This window comes from Branchiostoma floridae, chromosome 16 (assembly GCF_000003815.2).
Source record: "Branchiostoma floridae strain S238N-H82 chromosome 16, Bfl_VNyyK, whole genome shotgun sequence".
Classification (NCBI taxonomy): domain Eukaryota; kingdom Metazoa; phylum Chordata; class Leptocardii; order Amphioxiformes; family Branchiostomatidae; genus Branchiostoma; species Branchiostoma floridae.
In genome coordinates this window covers 17,522,168-17,541,068 of record NC_049994.1, presented here as the reverse complement: position 1 = coordinate 17,541,068, position 18,901 = coordinate 17,522,168, and the positions used below count along the sequence as shown (strand labels likewise).

The 18,901-nt window shown below is 43.7% G+C and overlaps 3 protein-coding genes across 3 annotated transcripts in view; all 3 read left to right on the top strand.

Moving 5' to 3' along the window:
- The window catches only part of LOC118403036 (vitellogenin-like), a gene marked incomplete in the record, with an annotated part of 13,028 nt that extends 5,090 nt beyond the window's left edge, over nucleotides 1-7,938 (top strand). Inside the window, 12 exon segments of the mRNA XM_035801473.1 lie at nucleotides 1-27; nucleotides 873-1,062; nucleotides 1,531-1,623; nucleotides 1,945-2,136; nucleotides 2,883-3,056; nucleotides 3,485-3,675; nucleotides 4,092-4,254; nucleotides 4,703-4,862; nucleotides 5,324-5,631; nucleotides 6,084-6,463; nucleotides 6,792-7,104; nucleotides 7,426-7,938. Coding sequence (XP_035657366.1) covers nucleotides 1-27; nucleotides 873-1,062; nucleotides 1,531-1,623; nucleotides 1,945-2,136; nucleotides 2,883-3,056; nucleotides 3,485-3,675; nucleotides 4,092-4,254; nucleotides 4,703-4,862; nucleotides 5,324-5,631; nucleotides 6,084-6,463; nucleotides 6,792-7,104; nucleotides 7,426-7,938 — 2,704 coding nt within the window.
- A 454-nt stretch (nucleotides 7,939-8,392) lies between these two features.
- Nucleotides 8,393-15,678, top strand: LOC118403712 (vitellogenin-like). Its single transcript, XM_035802484.1, has 11 exons — nucleotides 8,393-8,586; nucleotides 9,152-9,292; nucleotides 9,515-9,642; nucleotides 9,898-10,009; nucleotides 10,475-10,838; nucleotides 11,428-11,597; nucleotides 12,337-12,420; nucleotides 13,117-13,305; nucleotides 14,000-14,156; nucleotides 14,630-14,820; nucleotides 15,248-15,678. The coding sequence occupies exons 1-11, from the start codon at nucleotides 8,404-8,406 to the stop codon at nucleotides 15,338-15,340; spliced, it is 1,812 nt and encodes a 603-aa protein (XP_035658377.1). The 5' UTR covers nucleotides 8,393-8,403; the 3' UTR covers nucleotides 15,341-15,678.
- A 118-nt stretch (nucleotides 15,679-15,796) lies between these two features.
- Nucleotides 15,797-18,901, top strand: part of LOC118403035 — a 5,268-nt gene continuing 2,163 nt past the window's right edge. The window contains exons 1-2 of the mRNA XM_035801472.1: nucleotides 15,797-15,812; nucleotides 18,409-18,545. Of these exons, the coding sequence (XP_035657365.1) occupies nucleotides 15,797-15,812; nucleotides 18,409-18,545 (153 nt within the window). The remainder of the gene's footprint in view (nucleotides 15,813-18,408; nucleotides 18,546-18,901) is intronic.

Genomic DNA, 18,901 nt, shown 5'->3' with positions numbered 1-18,901 from the left:
GGGTGGTGACGTCATCACATTCGCCAAGTAAGATGTCGATCAACATGTGATTTTTCTTCATATATATCCAGTTCTTATTTACACTTCTTATAAATGTATACTGCAGGCATATGTCTGAGCAAGCCATTTATGGCGATTCGGCCATGTCATATAGACTACTTAAGCTAAGTACATTTTAGTTATTACAAAGGGGATTGTCTTTGATTGTGAAATGTTTCATCAGAAAAAGAGAGAGGTTTTGTTTCTTGCTTTTTGTGTCTTGCTTCCGTCTAGTTCCTGCTTCCGACTTTTTCATTTCCTTTGCGAGCTAATTTTTATTGAAAGTAAATCCCACAATTTCCCACAAAGAAGGATACATGACAAGTTGATTTTAGATCGGGTAACATTGAACGGATTTTTTTTTTATATCTGATAATTTTTTCTTCATCCCAGACAGTCCCTGAAGCTGCAGGAGTCGGCAGACCGGACGGAGGAGCTGCCCGAGCCGGAGCCGGCAGAGCGGAAGGGCGAGCTGACGTTCGTGTTCGGGGATAGGTACCTAATCTGATCTTCCCTTTTCTTTTCCCCGTATATCCCAGACAGTCCCTAAAGCTGCAGGAGTCGGCTGACATGACGGAGGAGTTGCCCGAGCCGGAGCCAGCAGAGTGGAAGGGCGGGCTGAAAACACTGCCATCCTACGCTACTGAGAATACAACTTTCTTGCCCCATGTAATAAAACATGTCTCTTTGTCCCGTCCATCGCAGACAGTCCCTGAAGCTGCAGGAGTCGGCAGACCGGACGGAGGAGCTGCCTGAGCCGGAGCCGGCAGAGAATACAACGTTCTTGCCCCCAACTTGTAATAAAACATGTCTCTTTTCCCCGTACATCTCAGACAGTCCCTGAAGCTGCAGGAGTCCGCTGACCGGACGGAGGAGCTTCCTGAGCCGGAGCCTGCTGAGCGGAAGGGAGGGCTGATGTTCGTGTTCGGGACGCGCGACCAGCCGCGGGACCGGGACTGGGACAGCTACATGCGCATGGGCGACCAGCAGAAACAGGAATTAACCCAGATGAAGAAGGAAAAGGTGAAGACGGAAAACCTTCTTTGGCATTTAATGATGAAAATTATATTAGCAGTCACTCTTCTTTCACCTATAGATGCATCTTGGACTGAAGTAATAGATTGTAAGTCTTTTTTTTTCATCCGTACACGTCTGACCCTTGCCTCCCCCCTCATGACCTCAATGAAAAGCGGTTTAGTGTTTAATTCTCAGGTTGTGTGCTTTGTTATCATAGGCAAGGTGGTGTTTTCACTTTCAGTTAGGGTAATTATAAACAGAACAACTTGAAAAGCTATAAATGAAGTTTGATTAATGAAGGCTGGATTGAATTTCGGAATTATCTCACCGTTTTTGTTTCTGATGAATTTTGACCCGAGTTAACAAATGGAAGAAGAACCAGAATAATATTTCGACTCCCTCATTCAGATCCAAGCCTGTGCAGGACATCGCTGCTGACCTTAAAAACGGCATTTCCGGTGAGTCGACCGGAAGTTCATGAATCTGGTGGAGGAACTGCGGAGTCTGCATCAGGACCAGCTGGAGACCATCATCACGGAGGAGATCACCTCACCTCAGGAAAAGCAGGTCAGATTTATCCTTCATTGTATTTATATAGTTTCACAGACGGAATCGGAACGGATGTCCTCTGTATGAGCAAGGATGATTTCAATCGATGCAATCTACATCTAGTTTGAAACCTCTACACACCTTAACCAACTGTCAGCGTTTAAAACTGGTATCTCCTAGACTGCCGGGGTAAGCACATGGTGGAAGTCTATTCTTTGGACAGACTTTTGAAACTACTTGTTCAGTACTCCCCAAATCTACATTTACCAGACCTGCATGCTTATTGTAATGCGCTGTTTGCTGATTTTCCTTTTAAAGTTTTGTCCCGTTTCCCATCAGCAGGACTGGCGACAGCAGAACGCCCGGAAGGTCCTCCTTGACGCCCTGTCCTTGGTGGGGAAGAAGGAGGCTCTCAAGGTCATCCAGCAGCTGATGGAACAAGACAAGGTCACGGATGACGAGAGTGCGCAGATGCTGACCGGAATCTCCCTGTCCATCCAGCCGTGTCCGGAGTCTGTCTCCAACATGATGGTAACGGATAAATCTATTGCTATTCATCTATTGTAGTCCTTACCTAGAACTAGAGAATAGTGGGAGGTGGAGGAATAGAGTCATGGGCATCTGTGCAACCAGCTCGATAAGATTAGATAACGATTGCACAATGGTATAAAGTACAACGTATAACAACTTTAATTTCTTTAAAACAACATTTGAAGGAGTTTTCACTTCTCTACGAGATGCTTTGTAGAATGGGATGAGACTGCACGGTTTTTGGTGATGACAACAAACATCTATTGATAGTCTAAAACTTAGTTATCATCGTATGGTCTGAGACGTTGACGGCAAGAAATAGGTGTCCTTTGATGCCATGTGCATGCAACGGTAAGAGGAGTCGTGAGAGACCGCGAAAACGATGGTGTGATGATATCAGCGACTGGCAGGTATGCCACTGGCGGTGTATTCTCACAGAACCAGAGACAGAAGGGAGTGGAAGTGGCTGGTACTGGATGCTACCATAGTCCCCGACCCTCAGACATGAGAATGGGACTAGGTAAAGGTAAAGGTAAAGGTATGCATCCAAGCCTTTTATCTCTATCCCATACCTGCAGGATCTAGTGAAGTCCCGTTGGTCCCTGTCCAGTTCGCAGGTCCGCCAGTCCGCCTGGCTCTCCCTGGGCACTATGCTGCACGGGCTTCTCTCAGAGCGGAGGGAGGGACAAAAATGGGACTTTTCATAATATAAGCATACATTTAACGTTTTATTCCCGTCCCAACAGGATCTAGTGAAGTCCCGGCGGTCCCAGTCCAGTCCGCAGGTGCGCCAGTCGGCCTGGTTGTCCCTGGGCACCATGCTGCACGGGCTGCTGTCCGAGCGGAGGGAGGGACAGCTGAAGAGACACCTGCCGGAGAACAGCGAGATGATTATGCAGCTCAGGAGACTCTACTCACAGGTGGGTAAACAACCAGGGTAAATATGTAAATGATTTGCGTTTGTGACCGCATCTGTAAGCAGCGACACCTATAGCTGCAGTACAGTGTGAACCAGTAAGAATTGCCCTGAGAAAGCTGACAGAATACCACTTACCGGATAGTTACTGCAAATTCTGGCTGAGAGCCAAATGCAGGTAACATGAGAGACTGCGAACAAATAGCGTAGAACAGTAAATCACGTGTCTATACTCCAGTCTAAAAGCTAACTTTAAGTTACCAGTTAATATTATGGTATAATATTGCAAACGAAAATCAGAATATCTTAATGAAACGAACAGTGTCTCACAGGAACTGCTGACATGCCTAGGTGACGCCCAGACCAATGATAAGAAGCTGATGTGTTTGAAGGCTTTGGAAGTACCTTTACCGTTACCTTTTTACCCTACAGGAACTTTTGACATGCCTGGATGATGCCCAGTCTGACGATGAGAAGCTGATGTGTCTGAAGGCCATGGGTAATGCTGGACTGGAGGATACTGTGGACCGGCTCCATGACGTCATCACCGGGAAGGAGTCTGACGTCACTCCTCTGGAACTCCGTGTGGAGGCCATCAGGGCACTGTGGCGTGTAGCGGAGAGGTGGGCATTTGACATTTTTACATTTATCTATTTGTACATATTAAAATCAACAAAGCTTAGAGAAAAACGAACACGTGCTTGAAGGAGAAACAAAGAGGCTTGGTCTAGTTCTCCATACCTGGATCTAAGTCATCATCTATGAATAGAGCTTTAACAAATTAGAAAATGAGAATGATAGTAAATGATAGCAGATAATAACAACATGATAACAGATCAAAGCATAATGATGATAGTAAATGACAACGAATGATAACATGATAATTGATTGAACATGAAAAAATACATACCTCAGTACAAGAAAAACGGAATGTCCGAATGATAAAATGCTAAGTGAATGGAAGTAAAGAGAGAAGACATGTGAAATTAGATTTAATAACTTGTACGTATGGTAAAGAATATATAATGGTTCACACCAGATTACCCCACAAGACCCTGAACATCCTGTACCCTGTGTTTAACAACCCTGAGAGAGACCCGGAGGAGCGCACAGCCGCGTTTGATGTCATCATGGCGTCCAACCCTCCCCTGTCTGTACTGGAGATGATCGCACAGTCCACACAGAGGGAGACTAGTAACCAGGTGTTTGTTTTTATATTAGCAAAATCCATTAGTGAAACAACTTGTGTACTAATTCTTAAGTCCTTTAAAAGCAAAAATACGATACAATTACATAGTAACTACATGCACATACTATAGCAATTTAAATCACATTTACTTAACAATAACCAAACCTATTTATGCGTGCCCAAATTTGTGAATTACCTTTTTTTTTAATAAGCTCATCCAAATCAAATCTATTGCATATGAGTTAATGTAGACGTAGAAAATTATCTAGCAAGTATTCATATGCACATATTAAGATACAAATTGTTATCAATGTTTTCGGATCCAATCTAAAAAGACCAAAACCAAAAAAAGTCAATTTTTGCAGATGCAAGGCATTTGATTTTGTTCAGTGTTTCTGCTGTGTTTCAAGCAGTGTTTCAATATATTTCAACCTTTACCTGGTGCGCGGTTCCCTTTACAGGTTGGCCAGTACGTTTACACCTGCCTGAAGAAGTTGTCAGAAAGCGAACTTCCCAAAGACGCGAGAATGAAGAGGGATTGCACTATCGCCCTGCGTCTTGCTAAGCCCTTCAACAAAGGCATCCAGTACTCACAGAGCCGGAGGTTCCAGGCCATCGACCGTAAGGATGCTTCTATCTTGTATTTTAATAGTTGTAGTGGTAAACATTTATTGAGCATTTTCTGAGAATCTATTTCTCAGCTAGCCGATTAAAAGTTCTAAGCGGAAACAACATAGCTCCAGATGTCTTACTTAGGGATGACTGTAATGTGAGAGATGTCGGGTAGCTGAGGACTGAGTCCACTTTACTTATAGTACTCGATTCAATTCAATCGAAGTTCTGATACAAAATTCGCTATACTGTGTTGTGTTCTACAACTTCTAGTGTGTACAGTCTATCGAGACTAATCTTCAAGCAAAGTTCGGGAGCTACTGAGATCTACTGAAGCTGTCTTAGCCACTATAACCATTTTGCTACCACAAAAATCTGTTTTGAGATTATACCTAGCCAATAAGAGCCTTAGAATTACTGTACGTAACATTTCATCAGTAAAATATAAAATTGTACCTTTCCATTTCCAGGCGACATGCAGATGGGTGCCGCCCTGGACATCAACACAGTTGCCGACAGGAGCTCGGTCTGGCCGCGGTACGCCAGCGCCAAGCTGGGTCTGCACGCCATGGGGTACCACATGGACGTGATGGAGACAGGGGTGCGCGTAGAGGGGCTACAGGCCATGGTCGACTCGCTCTTCGGGAAGGACAGGGACGAGAAGAAGAGCGTGTTCGATTACCTGAAGAGGAAGAGCCAGCAGCGCCACCGCACGGAGAGCACATGGAACAGCAGAAAGTCTCTCCATGATATTGAGATGGAGAAGATCCAACAGAAGGTGAGGAGTTCAGACGAACAGATCTTGAAAATACTTTCGAAGCACGACTAAAAGTAGCAGTATTAGTAAGAAGGTATTCTCTCGCTCTGGTATGGATGGTATGTCTTATGGTTCTGTATGGGTGTGCGACATCAATGATGATCCATTGGAGTTCTGGAGATAGTTGCAGGCTGTGGAGGTCAGCATTGGCAGCAGCATCTTTGGAAACTTGGGAATCGTTTCTATGACGACATGGGGCTCTCCTATTGTAATACTGAAGAGTTTGATCCCTCACAAGATTCATGTGATGTTTTGGAAGTCTTCTATTAGATCTAAGCTTCCGATGAGTCAATACTTTTTTTAATGCTGAAGGAGCCCAAAGATGTGACCGATAGTTCTACAAGTCTTGGATCTCTTTGTTTATTAGTCAAACTTTGTAGTGTAATCATGCTAATGCAAACATTGTTTTCTAGCTGCCGGTAGAAACCCGTCGCCACAGCGAGCCTCAAGGCCACGTGTACATGAAGTGGTTTGGAAACGAGATCAGGTTCGACCAGCTCAACCAGCAGGACATGCAGCAGCTCATCGACCAGGGCCGCTGGCCAATCACCGACAAGGAGGAGCAGCTACGTCACGGCATGGACACCCACGTGACCAAGGCCACCAAGCTGGTTGAAGCCTCCCGGCAGATTCCTACGCAGCTGGGTCTCCCTATCACCTTGGATATGAACTCTGCCCTCCTCATGACCTCTGACGTCAACACCAAGCTGAAGGTCAACCCAGGCATCTTCCGGGAAGATAGAGACAACCAGGAGGTCAAGGGCGTGGATTGTGAGGTCAAGGGCAACCAGGAGTGAGTGTAATATGTGTTACGGTTTGAATGTACAAAAATAATAAACGAACAAAGTCTTCTACGGTTTCGAGGATCAAATATGGTGATAATGACAGCAATAATGATGTGCACGTGTTGAATATTTTCTCTACTTCGCAACACGCAATATGCCAGTAATCTCCTCTAAGTATGAATACATTTCTATTTTCCATTTCCGTTCTCTTTGTCGGATCACCCTACGGTGCGGCAATTCCAGAAGATACTGAAGCATCAATATGAATCATTCGTTCATCCAATCATTCATTCAACCATTAATTTTTTCTTTCTTTTATCCATCCATTCCCACCAGGCTCGCCTTACAATTTGTTGGTAAGATGAGTGTAGACTGCTATGTCATCCAGTCCGGAGTCGAGCTGAACGCCGTGATGACCACACAGTTCCCCCTGTCCGGCAAGATGTCCCTCGACTTGGAGAACAAGAAGCACAAGCTGACCATCGAGACACCCGAGAAGGAGCGAGAGCTCTTCGTGTGGCGGTCGGAGCCGTTCGTGTTCACCGAGGAAAGCCGAAGCCGCCCGAACGCCGACGGAATCGAACGCGAAGACAAGATCTTCAAGAAGATGTCCATCCAAGGCAGGAAGACACAGAAGTGGCCAAATATGGTGAGTCTTTTCTATTTCACCTTCTTCACTTTTCTTACTTTTGATAAGTGCTTCAATGTGATGGCCAATGACGTAGCCACCTGTCCGTGTCTGAAATAGTGTAACATCTGGCAAGAAGGCTGCAGTGTTCTGAGAAGGTACTAACTTTAGTTCGTGCTGGTCAAATGTGATTACAATATATCAGCGGAAAGTAGAAAGAAGATAAACAATATATGAAATATGCATATTGACAATATACAACAAACACATCAAACGCCAATATAGACTTTTGGTACAACTTCTGGCATGTTTTGAGTTTATGAGTACTTTTCCCCCTTAAAGTTCCACACCAGTTTCGGACGGGAAGAGCTCGGCCTGGAGTTTTCCCTGGATAGCCGGATGGTTTCCCGCCAAAACCACGAGAAGACCTGCCCTCTCCACCCGCTGACTGGACCAATGGAGCTCCGCCTGGCCTGCAAGCCGGGCATGCACGCCCCCACGCAGATTGACTTTGAACTGCAGCAGACTGAAGACACCGTCCGCCACCTGAGTCCCCTGGAGCGCCTGGTCTTCACCGAGGAGAAGGAGAGAAGGAATGAGCGGCGGATGGAGGTCACGGTTGTCGCTCAGCACCCCCAGCATCCTCGCACCATGAAGATCAAACTCAACACTTATGAAGAGGTTTGTTTCTGCTTTAGAGTGTTTCCAATCTACCACCTGTTAAACCCGCTTGTAATCATGTTGATGGTCTTCAATCGTACGGTGGTCCACTTATCATCGCCGTGCACAAAGATCAGAAGGGTTTTGAAATGGGGGGAGGGAAGCAGAGACCTGCCTCAGACATTGAAAGCGTAAAGATCAAACATCAAACATGGTGTATAATCTATAATATTTATACTCTTATGAGACCGACGAATGCCTACTACTACTACTAGTACTGCTACTACTATCACTACTTCTACTACTGTAGCCTGCTTTTTGTTTGGTTACAAAGCAATATACCAAGAACCAAAAGCTGTGATTTCATAAACATTCAGTTACATACAACATTCATTGAGGACATAGAAATTACGCTAATAGTGTATGCAACCGTGTCCATTGATTTTTAGGCAATAACGATGTGGCACAAGATGTCACTTAGTGAAACATTAAAAAGGACATATTAAAACGAGAAGAGAAGAATGACGAAAAAGGGTTACCAGATCTTTTGTGGTGACCCAACGGATAAAAAAAGTTACACTAAGGGATAGATGTAACGAGGGTTCTCAAAAGGAGTTGGCATGATTGTGTTGGTGTTCCGTACAGGTTACCGAGGAAGACATGGAACCTGATTCCGACGAGGTCCACATCCCCGGCCGGTTCCGTCACGGCAAGTCTAAGGTGATGGAACCTGGCGTTGCCATGGAGACGGACAAGATGAAGCAGTGGCTGAACCGGATTCTGCGCAGAACGATCGCCGTTCAGTTGGAGCGTTCTCCCGTACCCACCAAGGAGTCTGAAGATGTGAGTATTGTAGTGACATCTTAAACTAGTTATTCATCAATAAGTGTCTTCATCTGAAGGTTACTTTCGCAAGGAACCGATGTACTTTATTGATTTTGAAACTAGCTTTTTTACGTAGAGGTGAAGAAAGATACTAGATGCAAGTAAATGACAGTAAATTATTAGCGCGTTGCCTTTGTATTACCGTGAGCTTCGTGTCAACGACTGCCATTTTGGTTTGTCGTTACGTTGCAATAGAACGAATCGAATAACAGCACGAGTATATACAGCTAGAACAGATATTTGCTAATTTCTTTTACAACGCTAAGCTGACCATGTAGCTTTCCTGTTCTTGTCACCAATGACAGCAATGTCTCATCTGCTAATTAGTAACGCTTACCTGGCTGCAAGTTAGCCAATACAAATGCAACACTTTGTTATTCAATTAATCTTCAAACAGGACGAGTCACATTTAGTCAAGTAGGGACAATAGTGTACACCATCCAATAGAAACATGACGCTATAGACCAATGACTCCTTCTGAACAAAGTGTTATAGTGTTATTTTTTTTCTGCACCTGGTCCAGTTTAAGATGTGCGTGACGACAGAACTAGAGTTCCCAGCCGTACCGGAGTGGCGCCTTCTGCAGGACAGGAGAGTCAGAACCACCACGGACATCAAATGGGGGCGGGACTGCTCTGGGAACGACAAGAGGATGAAGATCCTCGTACGTCACTTCTCTGCATGCATTCTTGTTCCCATGGTTCTTTATTGTTCGTGTTCTTGATTCAAAAGTAGGTATTTTAGGCATCAGTGTAATGCTTTTAAGAGTAAGGTGAAAATGCGAGTGAAAAAACTGACAGACATAAACACATACGTATTTATACATATATGGAGAGAGACACGAAAAAAACAATACCTCAACAATTTATCATAACCATTCTCTCAGGCAAAATGGCAGAAATCGGACGAACAGCGCCGCCAGGAGAGGATGGAGGAACTGCAGGAGCAGCACCCCTCCAGCCAGGAAGACAGGAGCGAGGAAATCAGCCGTCCGGACAAGAACACCATCTACAGGTACGGACTGGGAACTGTAACCACTCTGCCCGTTACACGTTGGGCAACCGTGTATCTTAAGTCTTTTTCTTGACTAACTGCAAAGTTTGGTGCTTTGAAATGAATAACGTGCAGAAATAGACCCCACAGCGATAGTTGATAAGAGGTTGACTTGGAGAACATTATTTTTTTCGACCGAAGCTTGGACACGGTAGATCAATGTCTTATGGTTAGGGTTATGGTTACGGTTTGACCATCCATTGCCTGTCTCCATAGTGCCTGCGTACAGGATCGGCAGAAGGGTCTGGTGGAGACGCCGGTCTGCAGGAAAGCCCTAGAACAGCGCAGTCTGCTTCAACAGATGGACATCGACGTCGAATATCACAACGTAAACTTTGCCTATGTTTAATAACCTATAGTCAAATCTAATGAGTTGTACGGCATTCGTCTGTTCTATGAAAGAAGTGGTTGCCGTAGATTCTTGTGGACAGTCGCTTCAGCCATAACCACGCTAAAAACTTTTTAAAAATAAAATTTTGGTACAGTGCAAGAGCTGTACGTCCAGAGACTCGTGTCATGCAAATTATGAAATTTTCTGAAAATATGCTCACTACACGACTGACAGCAGTGATAATGCTATGAAACTTAAGGGATTTTTGACTGGCAAATGTCTGACGTTTCTGTTGAAATATACATTGCAAAATTAACTTTTACACTTAGTCTATTATATGTCATACTTGAGACTGCCACTAAGTTTCAAGAGTGCTTTCGTAGTGGAACAGAATTTTTATACTTAGCAAACTGCATTTAGAGAAATCTCTAGATCTGTTACTTATCGTTTCTTTTAATCCAGCTTCCAAGGTGGCTGAAGGAAATGTCCTCCGCCTTGAAGCAGCACGTCTTCCACATCTTCTTCGACCGGCTCACCGTCCAAGACATCGACATCCGCAACGACGACAACAAGATGCGCATGCGCTGCACCATCGACAGGGACCAGAAGGAGATGAACGTTACCATGGCAACGCCTGAAGAAAACGCCGAGATCAGCAGAATCTCGATCGAGGAGCCTAAGATCCGTCTGGACCTCTCTAAGCTCCTTAAGACGCGGCTTCCGATGAAGACGCACTGGTCTATAGACTTCCCCATGCGCTTCCCCTCCACAGAGAAGACAATGGTGGAACAGTACATGGACTTTATGATGGACGACAAATTTACCCGTACGTTTCATTTTCTTCGAAATTTTCGTCGAAAACTCATGGAATTTCTGTTGTCTTCAAGCTATATTACTTAATCATTACCTTGGAAATGTGACCTCATGAACACGTGCTATCAGTAGTTGATCAAAGATGGACTCCAATAAAATGGAGAAAATTCCTGGAAGTGACTCTGATAATGAGCCAAAGGTTCCTGGCAGTTTGAATTTTCCTTCTTCACTTTTCAACTATTACCAACAACTCTACAGAATATGTGATTTTTAATTAAAGAGACTTTTTTACACAACCATTGTTTTATTCTCACCGACGTTTTGGTGACTGTCTTTCGCCTTTCTCAGGGCAATATTGACTGGTTCACATTGTACTACAGGACAGGTGTCGCTGCTCTGTGAGAACAAAACAATGGTTGTGTAAAAAGGGTCTCTTTATTCAGTGACATAACGTTAACAACCTGATGAAACTATTCACGGATGTGTCATTTTTGTCGTGGCTAAGCTTTTAACGGATATTGACATTCTGACTAGTACTGCATTTCTGGTATGTGCTTTTTTGACCCGATACTTATAGTATTGATTGATAAAATCTTCCACAGCTCGCTGCAAGTTCCAGCCCAACGACAGAATCCAGACGTTTGACGGGGTGGAGTTCCCTTACAGGGTCGGGTCATGTGACCACATCCTGGCTAAGGACGCCTCTCCCGAGCAGCGCTTCATGGTGCTCGTCAACAAACCGCACAGGGACAACACGGAGAAAACTCTCAAGGTACTTGGGACATACACAAACTCTGCATGTTACATGCGATGATTTGTTTGTGGAAATATCATTGTGTGACCAAACGTTACGTTTAGATTATATATATATCAATGTACAATGCTGGCAAAGGTTTGTATTGTCGCACAAAAGTGCATCATTTTGGTATTATTATCTTTGCCGTCATACATATGCACTGTGTAATAAAAAGGCAGATCAAATGTGTAATTTCCAAAATGCATAAAATGATGTCCCTGAAGGCTCAGACTAAAGAAAAAACACAAACACATGGAAGCAGTGGATTGATCCATCCCTTGACAAAGACTGGTATTGTACAGTTCATCAAAAACTCGTTTTCAGCCTTCGAGCATGAATATAGCCATCCGAATGAAAGCTCATCTGTGTTGGTAAATTCCATAGTGAAAAGTTTAAACTTTGTTCCAACACAAAGGAAGAAACTCACCATAAATTTTCGGCCGAATACTCCGACCTTCATCACATGAATGATTCGCTGCACTATTCCGGAATTCGTCGGATGACGTCAGGTAGCAGCGAATCATAAATGGCGGGAAGGCGAAACCTGCCACCGTCACGGTTCAATGAGGGTTTATGTGCCCTAATGTATATAGCCTCCTTGACGCCCCTCACAAACCAATCCTGTTCAGAATATAGCCATATTCTCAGACTGTAGAATCAAGCACACTTACGTAAACAGTAGATGTTCAGCTACTGACAGACATCTTATCCGCAGGTGTTCCTTGAGGGAAAGAAGATCGAGATGTCCATGAACAACCAGCAGCAGTCTCATCAGTCGTCTGACGAAGAAGATAACCAGGTAAGCTTCTGCCAACTCAGCCACCCCCCCCCCCACCCCGAATCTCTAACCTGATTGACATGTCGCCAATAGGAGTCTCAATGTAGCCGAGGGGGTCAGGCGGAAATGTCAGAAACCACCGAGAAGGAATGTCAGTTCCGAATGATATCGAAGTGGGGGGACACATTGGGTTTCAGGGGTCAAAATGGAGTTTCATACGAAATTTTTCCTTCGAGTGCTAACCTACACCTTCAACCTGCACTAAGTCGAACACAAGATGTATACTGTGAGAGTTTATCATGCAATCTATGAAGGTAGAAATGCAGTCCCACGACCTTTTGAGGCCATATGGGCGCAGTGAGCGGTTATCGACTATGTGTAGGGCACAGATGTTGGAAGGCGGAGCCCAACCATTAACTGCAACCATCTATTTCCACTGCCTTTTACCTCCCAAATCGAAGTTAGGTACCCATTTCTACACCTGGATGTGAAGAACGTGAATGGACAGACTAAGTCAATGTGGCGCTGCACTTAAGTTTTGATAACTCATTTTAACAGTGCCACATACACGGTACAGACAGAAGGTAAAGGTAGCCTTTTACCTCCCCAACCGAAGTCAGGCACCCATTTTTACACCTCTGTGTGGAGAAAGTAAATAAACAAAGGTTCAAACAAACGAACAGATGCTATAAGACTCTGCCATCATTCTTCCCCTAGATGCAGATCACCATTGACGGTCGCCAGGTGGCGCTTCCCGACCTGATCGTCCACAAGATCTACCGGGACGAGGAGGATGCCGGGAGTCCCGTGATGTTCACCCTGCAGAAGGTCGGGAGGAAGGTCAAGGTCGAGTGTGACCGCCTGGGAGTGACGGTGGAGACGGACAGACACAGCGCGGAGGTCAAGGTCAGCACAGCAAGCCATCAGTTCAGTTCAGTCAATCCTCATAGTACGAGGTGCCACTAATCTCTATTAAGTGTCAACTGGCAAAGAAGAAGTCAAACCCCGTAATAGTTACGTAGATTTAGTACCCTACTCAGTGTCGTATGTACACTCATCCACTTGATATTTGTATGATAGAATTAAGATTATCTACACGTACTTAGACCACATTCATTCATTTCTTGTATCTAGTCTTTCTTCACTTGCAATTAGCCCCATGGGCATGAATTTGCAATAAAACATTATCATAAGAATGCTGCTCCAGACTTCTCGATCAAGCATGGCGGCCGGCAGGTCGCGGTCCTTTTGTCCAACTTCTTCCTCCAGCACTTTCTTAATCAACAAACTTGCCACATCACTGTGACCTATAGCTTGAAGATGTACATTAAAACAGATTAACGTAATATCATAAATACAGAATAGAAGCTAAAGCTGAATGAACAGGACATTGATAAACATAAATACATACACGAATATCAAGTAAATGTATCCAACGATCTGAATCTAATGCTAACGTAATCTATTCATGAGCATGTGTTATTATACATATAACGTAATAGGGGAGTTGACATCATCTTTATTGACATGTAAACGCAACACATTAACGTATTATTATTATTAGACAAGAAAAACATATATATTCCTGTGTGATTTTCAGATTTCTAACGCCTACCGCGGTAAGCTTGCTGGTCTGTGCGGAAACTTTGACGGGGAACACCACTCTGAGTTGGAGGGGCCCAACAGGGAGGTATACTCCTCACCGTTCGACTTCGGTCTGTCCTACAGGATCCCTAGTCAGGAGTGTCACGAACAAGGTAGGGCTCCTATTGGTCAATCAATGTGATGTCATAGTGACGTCAAGGGCGCGTCCACCGCAATGAAGATCTGTACTTAATTATCAAGCATCTTTGTGATCATATAGCAACATTTCAGATACACTATTCCTTTTGTTCATGCAACTAAGCGCTAGGGCAGTAAAATAGCGTTTCAAAGAAAACGCCTGGGCTTTCAGAAGTTCTGAAGCAAATGGACACCAAAAAAGACACGCGAATATGCTACAGTACTGTCTAATGACACTCTTTGTCAATCATATCAAGGAAATAATTCTGCCTTACTAAAGTTTATGCACTTCAGTTCTTCGTATATTCAACGAGATGCTACGAATAATGCTGTCCTAGACATCTTTGTACAGCACTTGGAATGGCTTTTTATCTAGCAATTTGTCTTTGAATACGACTACCCAATAAAAGTTACCATGATTTATCGTCTCGTTCTTATAAACCCCCAGGAAAGAGCCTGTCGGTGATGCGTAACGTACGACTGGCCCAGCTGAACCAGTTTAACAAGAAGGAGACGTGCTTCTCCAAAATGCCGGTGGCGCAGTGTCCGGAGGGGTACAGCGCCGTCAGGAGCGAGACGCGCCGCATGGAGTTCCACTGTCTGCCGTCAGAACTGGACATCACCAAGAAATACACCGAAGTACGTTCGATATGAAAAGAAACTAATCTTTTTGTTACAACTTGATACAAAGAAGATGCCGCAGGGGTGGCCAGAAACGCACACGATTACTGTTGATTGTGACATGCATGTATAAACATGATACATACATATTAAAGGGAACAAAATCAAGCAAGGGAAAGAAGCAAATCATCATCATCAAGTACAATCATACATACAAAAAACATGCATATGCAACGCAAGGCTTACAATGTGAAACGAAATAGAATAAGTCAAATGTTCCAGTCTAGATATAAAGAACTGAATTACTCGCTTCTTTCACTTCTGAAATCAGCGGCCACTATGGGGACACATTTAAAAGGTTGTGAAATTGTGCCTTTCTTAAAATGTCGTCCTTGAAAAACTAATAGTTCAATATTTTTTTCTGTATTATTTCCTCCACACACAGCTGCACAAGACCAAACCCTTGGACATGATGGCATCGAAACGCACCGATCGCACCGAAGAGGTCGAAGCAGAACTCGAGTGTGAAATGGAGTGACTGCTGCCAAACGCGTCCTACGTGGTTCAAATTTATTTGCCGCAAATGATACCCAAGAAAAGCTCTATAATGTAGATAAGTTACAATTTATCGGAAATGCTTATATTCAAGAAACGCTTATTATTTAAGTATGTAAAACAGAAACGAAGAAAAACGCTGTTTTATTGTAAAATGACTATTTATAAGGAAAAAGTAGTTGACAATTTTGGGATAAACGTTTCCTTAAAATGATTGGTGTAAGCTATGTGACTTACTAGTATGTGGACTATATAAATGTACATTTTTGCTGGCCAAAACGATGCTATAGATGAATATTATTAAAACATTATGAGCAAGAATCTGTCTTTTTGTATGGATTTACGTACTCAGATAGATGGATAAATGGTTCGATGGATAAATGGGTAGATAGATAGTACATACGGTAAGTGAGGTAGATGGACAGAAAGATGGATAGAGATGGATAGAGATGGATGTAAGATTGATGGATGGAGAGATAGATGAAAAGAGATATTGACCCATGACTTGTAAGAGGCGAATAGAAAAAGTCTCCTGGCTCCCGGGATTCGAACCCGGGTCGCCAGATCAAAAACCCATGGCCACAAACTACTACGCCCAAACCTCACAGCTTTTGGCATAGTCAGTTTGGCGGCACTTGAAACCCATTGTTACATACTAAACAGAAGGGAGGACATATGGATAGACAGATGAATGAATGGATGGATAAAGAAGTTTAATGAGCGTTTTTGGGAACGTAGAAATCGCGAAAGGCTTGGAAAAGGATGAATTGTAAGGCTTGTTTGTCTTTTTTCTAAAGATACCATTACGAATGACAATATCTAAGATATTTCACACACAAAACAATGGAATATCAGGCCATATACTCACCGCAGCGCCTGCCCGTGACATCAGCCAAGGAACAGTAACGTTCTAGAACAAGCTGTTGTCATTGGTTACCCACGCTTGCTCGATGACCATGATGACAGCCTTCAATAGACAAGAAACAACAGCATCCAGTAAAATGGGACGCAGCAAGATCAACCGAGTCAAACAGAGCGCTAGCGCAAACATTGATAAACTCCTAAGTCGGATGAGAAAATTAAGAAACAGACTCTTTAGAAGAAAAAATAAGAAGCAACTGACTGGAAATGGTAAGTACAATATCAAGAACCTGCTTTGAGGTCGCATCGCAGAAGAACTTAAAACGGAAAAGGTATAATGCCGACAGTATGTCCTTGTTATATCATTTTGTATTCTTGTGTCCGAGTATTTATTATATAAACGGGTGTAAAGTCAAGAAACAGTTGTCTTAGGAAAGCAAATGCTGGGATGAAAGAATGTTACGTTTTCTGAGTGAGGGTCGGGCTTCTCTGACAAGCACTTTCCCCATAAAACGTGTTATTTATAACCTAAAATCCACTGGCTTTGTTGGGGAAATTGTTATTATTTCATTTGTATAGTCGTTTTACCTACAAAAAGGTCAAATAAGCCTAAAATATTCAAACCCCTTTGCGAGCCTTCCACGATTTCCCCATTCCCGAAAAGACGAAAATTTGGCAATTTGGCGGTTGTCTTAGCCACTTTTCGGGGAGCGGCCGGGAGCGGTACTGCAGATAAGGCTATGATAGGGGATATGGTTCCGTATTATAAAATGTGAAAGATACGTGGAATTAGGCTTGAGGCCAGTGAAAACGTTTCCAAATAGGTCCAGACATCTTTACATACATTAAGAATGACCCTGAAGATGCTAGTAGACATACAAATGATGTTTTTAGGCGCCGCGCGAGGAGCCCATGTAACACCATGTCCGCCCGTCGAAGCGCCCCCTACATTCATGTATACATCACATATTGTGCGTTATGCGTGGGTTAAGGATAGTTATGGACATCAGCTGTTTTCCCTTATCAACGTTGAGCGGTTAGTCAACTGTCGATATGTTTATATGGGGTAAGTGGACTACCAGAGAAGCCCGGCAGTCATTCAGAAAACATAATGATTTTTCACCCCAACATCTGCTTGGAGATAAGATACGTTTTCTGGTTTCAGAAAACGGCACAGCATAATAACTTCTATATTTGGTCTTTGGCGGCGAAACTACCTCTTCTTGTCCGTTTGTAGAAGACGGTGTAACAAGCTGTCATACATTCTATAAGGTAAAATCGTACCTACTGTACAAAATTAGGGGTGCTAACGATTATATATAATTAAGTCTAAAGGGCTTTTCAAAACTAACAGACGGCATAAGACGGATTTCAACCCTAGGCTAAAAAACAAGCAACAATGAGAAACAGACCTTTGACCTCCCAGTGATATCTGGACTTGGGTTTGATTTTGTTACGTTGTTTTTGATTCTACATTCTGTTTCGTTGAACTGTTTCTGTTCAATCCTAGTATATGTGTGGTAACAGTATCATCTATGCTACGTGTAATCACCATTTCATTGATTTCATCATAAATTGCTCAGTTTCCATTATGGTACTTATGTATAATTTGCTTTAAGATTTTACACATTGTACTATGTTTGTAACCTGGGCACCCTTGGAAATGAGCAAAAAAAATGCTGAAGAGCCACCCAGGTGTCTTCCAGATGATATAAATACAGAATTCCACTGGGACGGCGCTCTCACGGCGATGGCAAATTTGACCATCACGGTGAGAGCGCCGTGGAATCGCCAAGGTCGCCATGGGAGCGCGGTGAGAGCGCGGCGAGAGCTCGGTAGGAGTGCCGTAAGAAATTTCGTTCTTTATCTCTGAAATCCCTTAAGTAATCTTTCGAATCTTTGGCCGCCCGTTGAAGTTGCTGATATTTGGGTTTTTCGTCGTGAGAGCGCGCTGAAGTCGCCGGAGACATTTCACTAGAGCAGCTTTTTCTGGCATTACGGCGCTCTCACGGCGATGAGGCAAATTTGCCATCGCAGCGAGAGCACCGTCAAGTGGAATGTCCACTTAAGAGGTACAGTGCGAAAGATGTCAGTAACTTGAGAAATGATGAGTTCACTGTAATTTACATATTAATACATAAGAGGTTTTACCTGCAATACGAAACAAACAAGCAAAACTTCCACTTGCAGACGAGTCACAGGTGGACACAGAGACAACACACCTAAAGGAAGCCGTGGAAACCCTTCGGAAGGACCTGGAGACCGCACGTGACCAACTGGGCTACCAGACCCTGAAGACGGCCACAATCGCTGAGGACAGGGACATTGTATGTAGTACTGATAATATCCGCTAGGTGGCGAAGGCACTAGTTGAATGCGATCTTTCATTTAAGTGGCATCTTAAGATGATTTAAGTTCATCCAATACATTGAATATGATATAGTTGAGTATGGCATTCCATCTTAGCGGCGATATAAAAGTGCAGGGAATTTTCCTACACAGCAAGGCAATCAGATACAGTAGGCCCCACCCCTCAGACAGACAGACAGACAGACAGACAGACAGACACACACACACACACACACACACACACACACACACACACACACTCACACACACACACACACACACACACAAACACACACACAAAAACACACACACACACACGGCACCGAATACAGAA

What these genes read in the sequence shown, in the direction of transcription:
- LOC118403712 (XM_035802484.1), top strand. Translation starts at nt 8,404, where the DNA reads ATGGAACCTGATTCCGACGAGGTCCACATCCCCGGCCGGTTCCGTCAC. An exon ending in ACAAGAGGATGAAGATCCTC is followed by an intron (nt 9,293 to 9,514) that starts GTACGTCACTTC and finishes CCATTCTCTCAG; the next exon opens with GCAAAATGGCAGAAATCGGA. An exon ending in TCAGGAGTGTCACGAACAAG is followed by an intron (nt 14,157 to 14,629) that starts GTAGGGCTCCTA and finishes ATAAACCCCCAG; the next exon opens with GAAAGAGCCTGTCGGTGATG.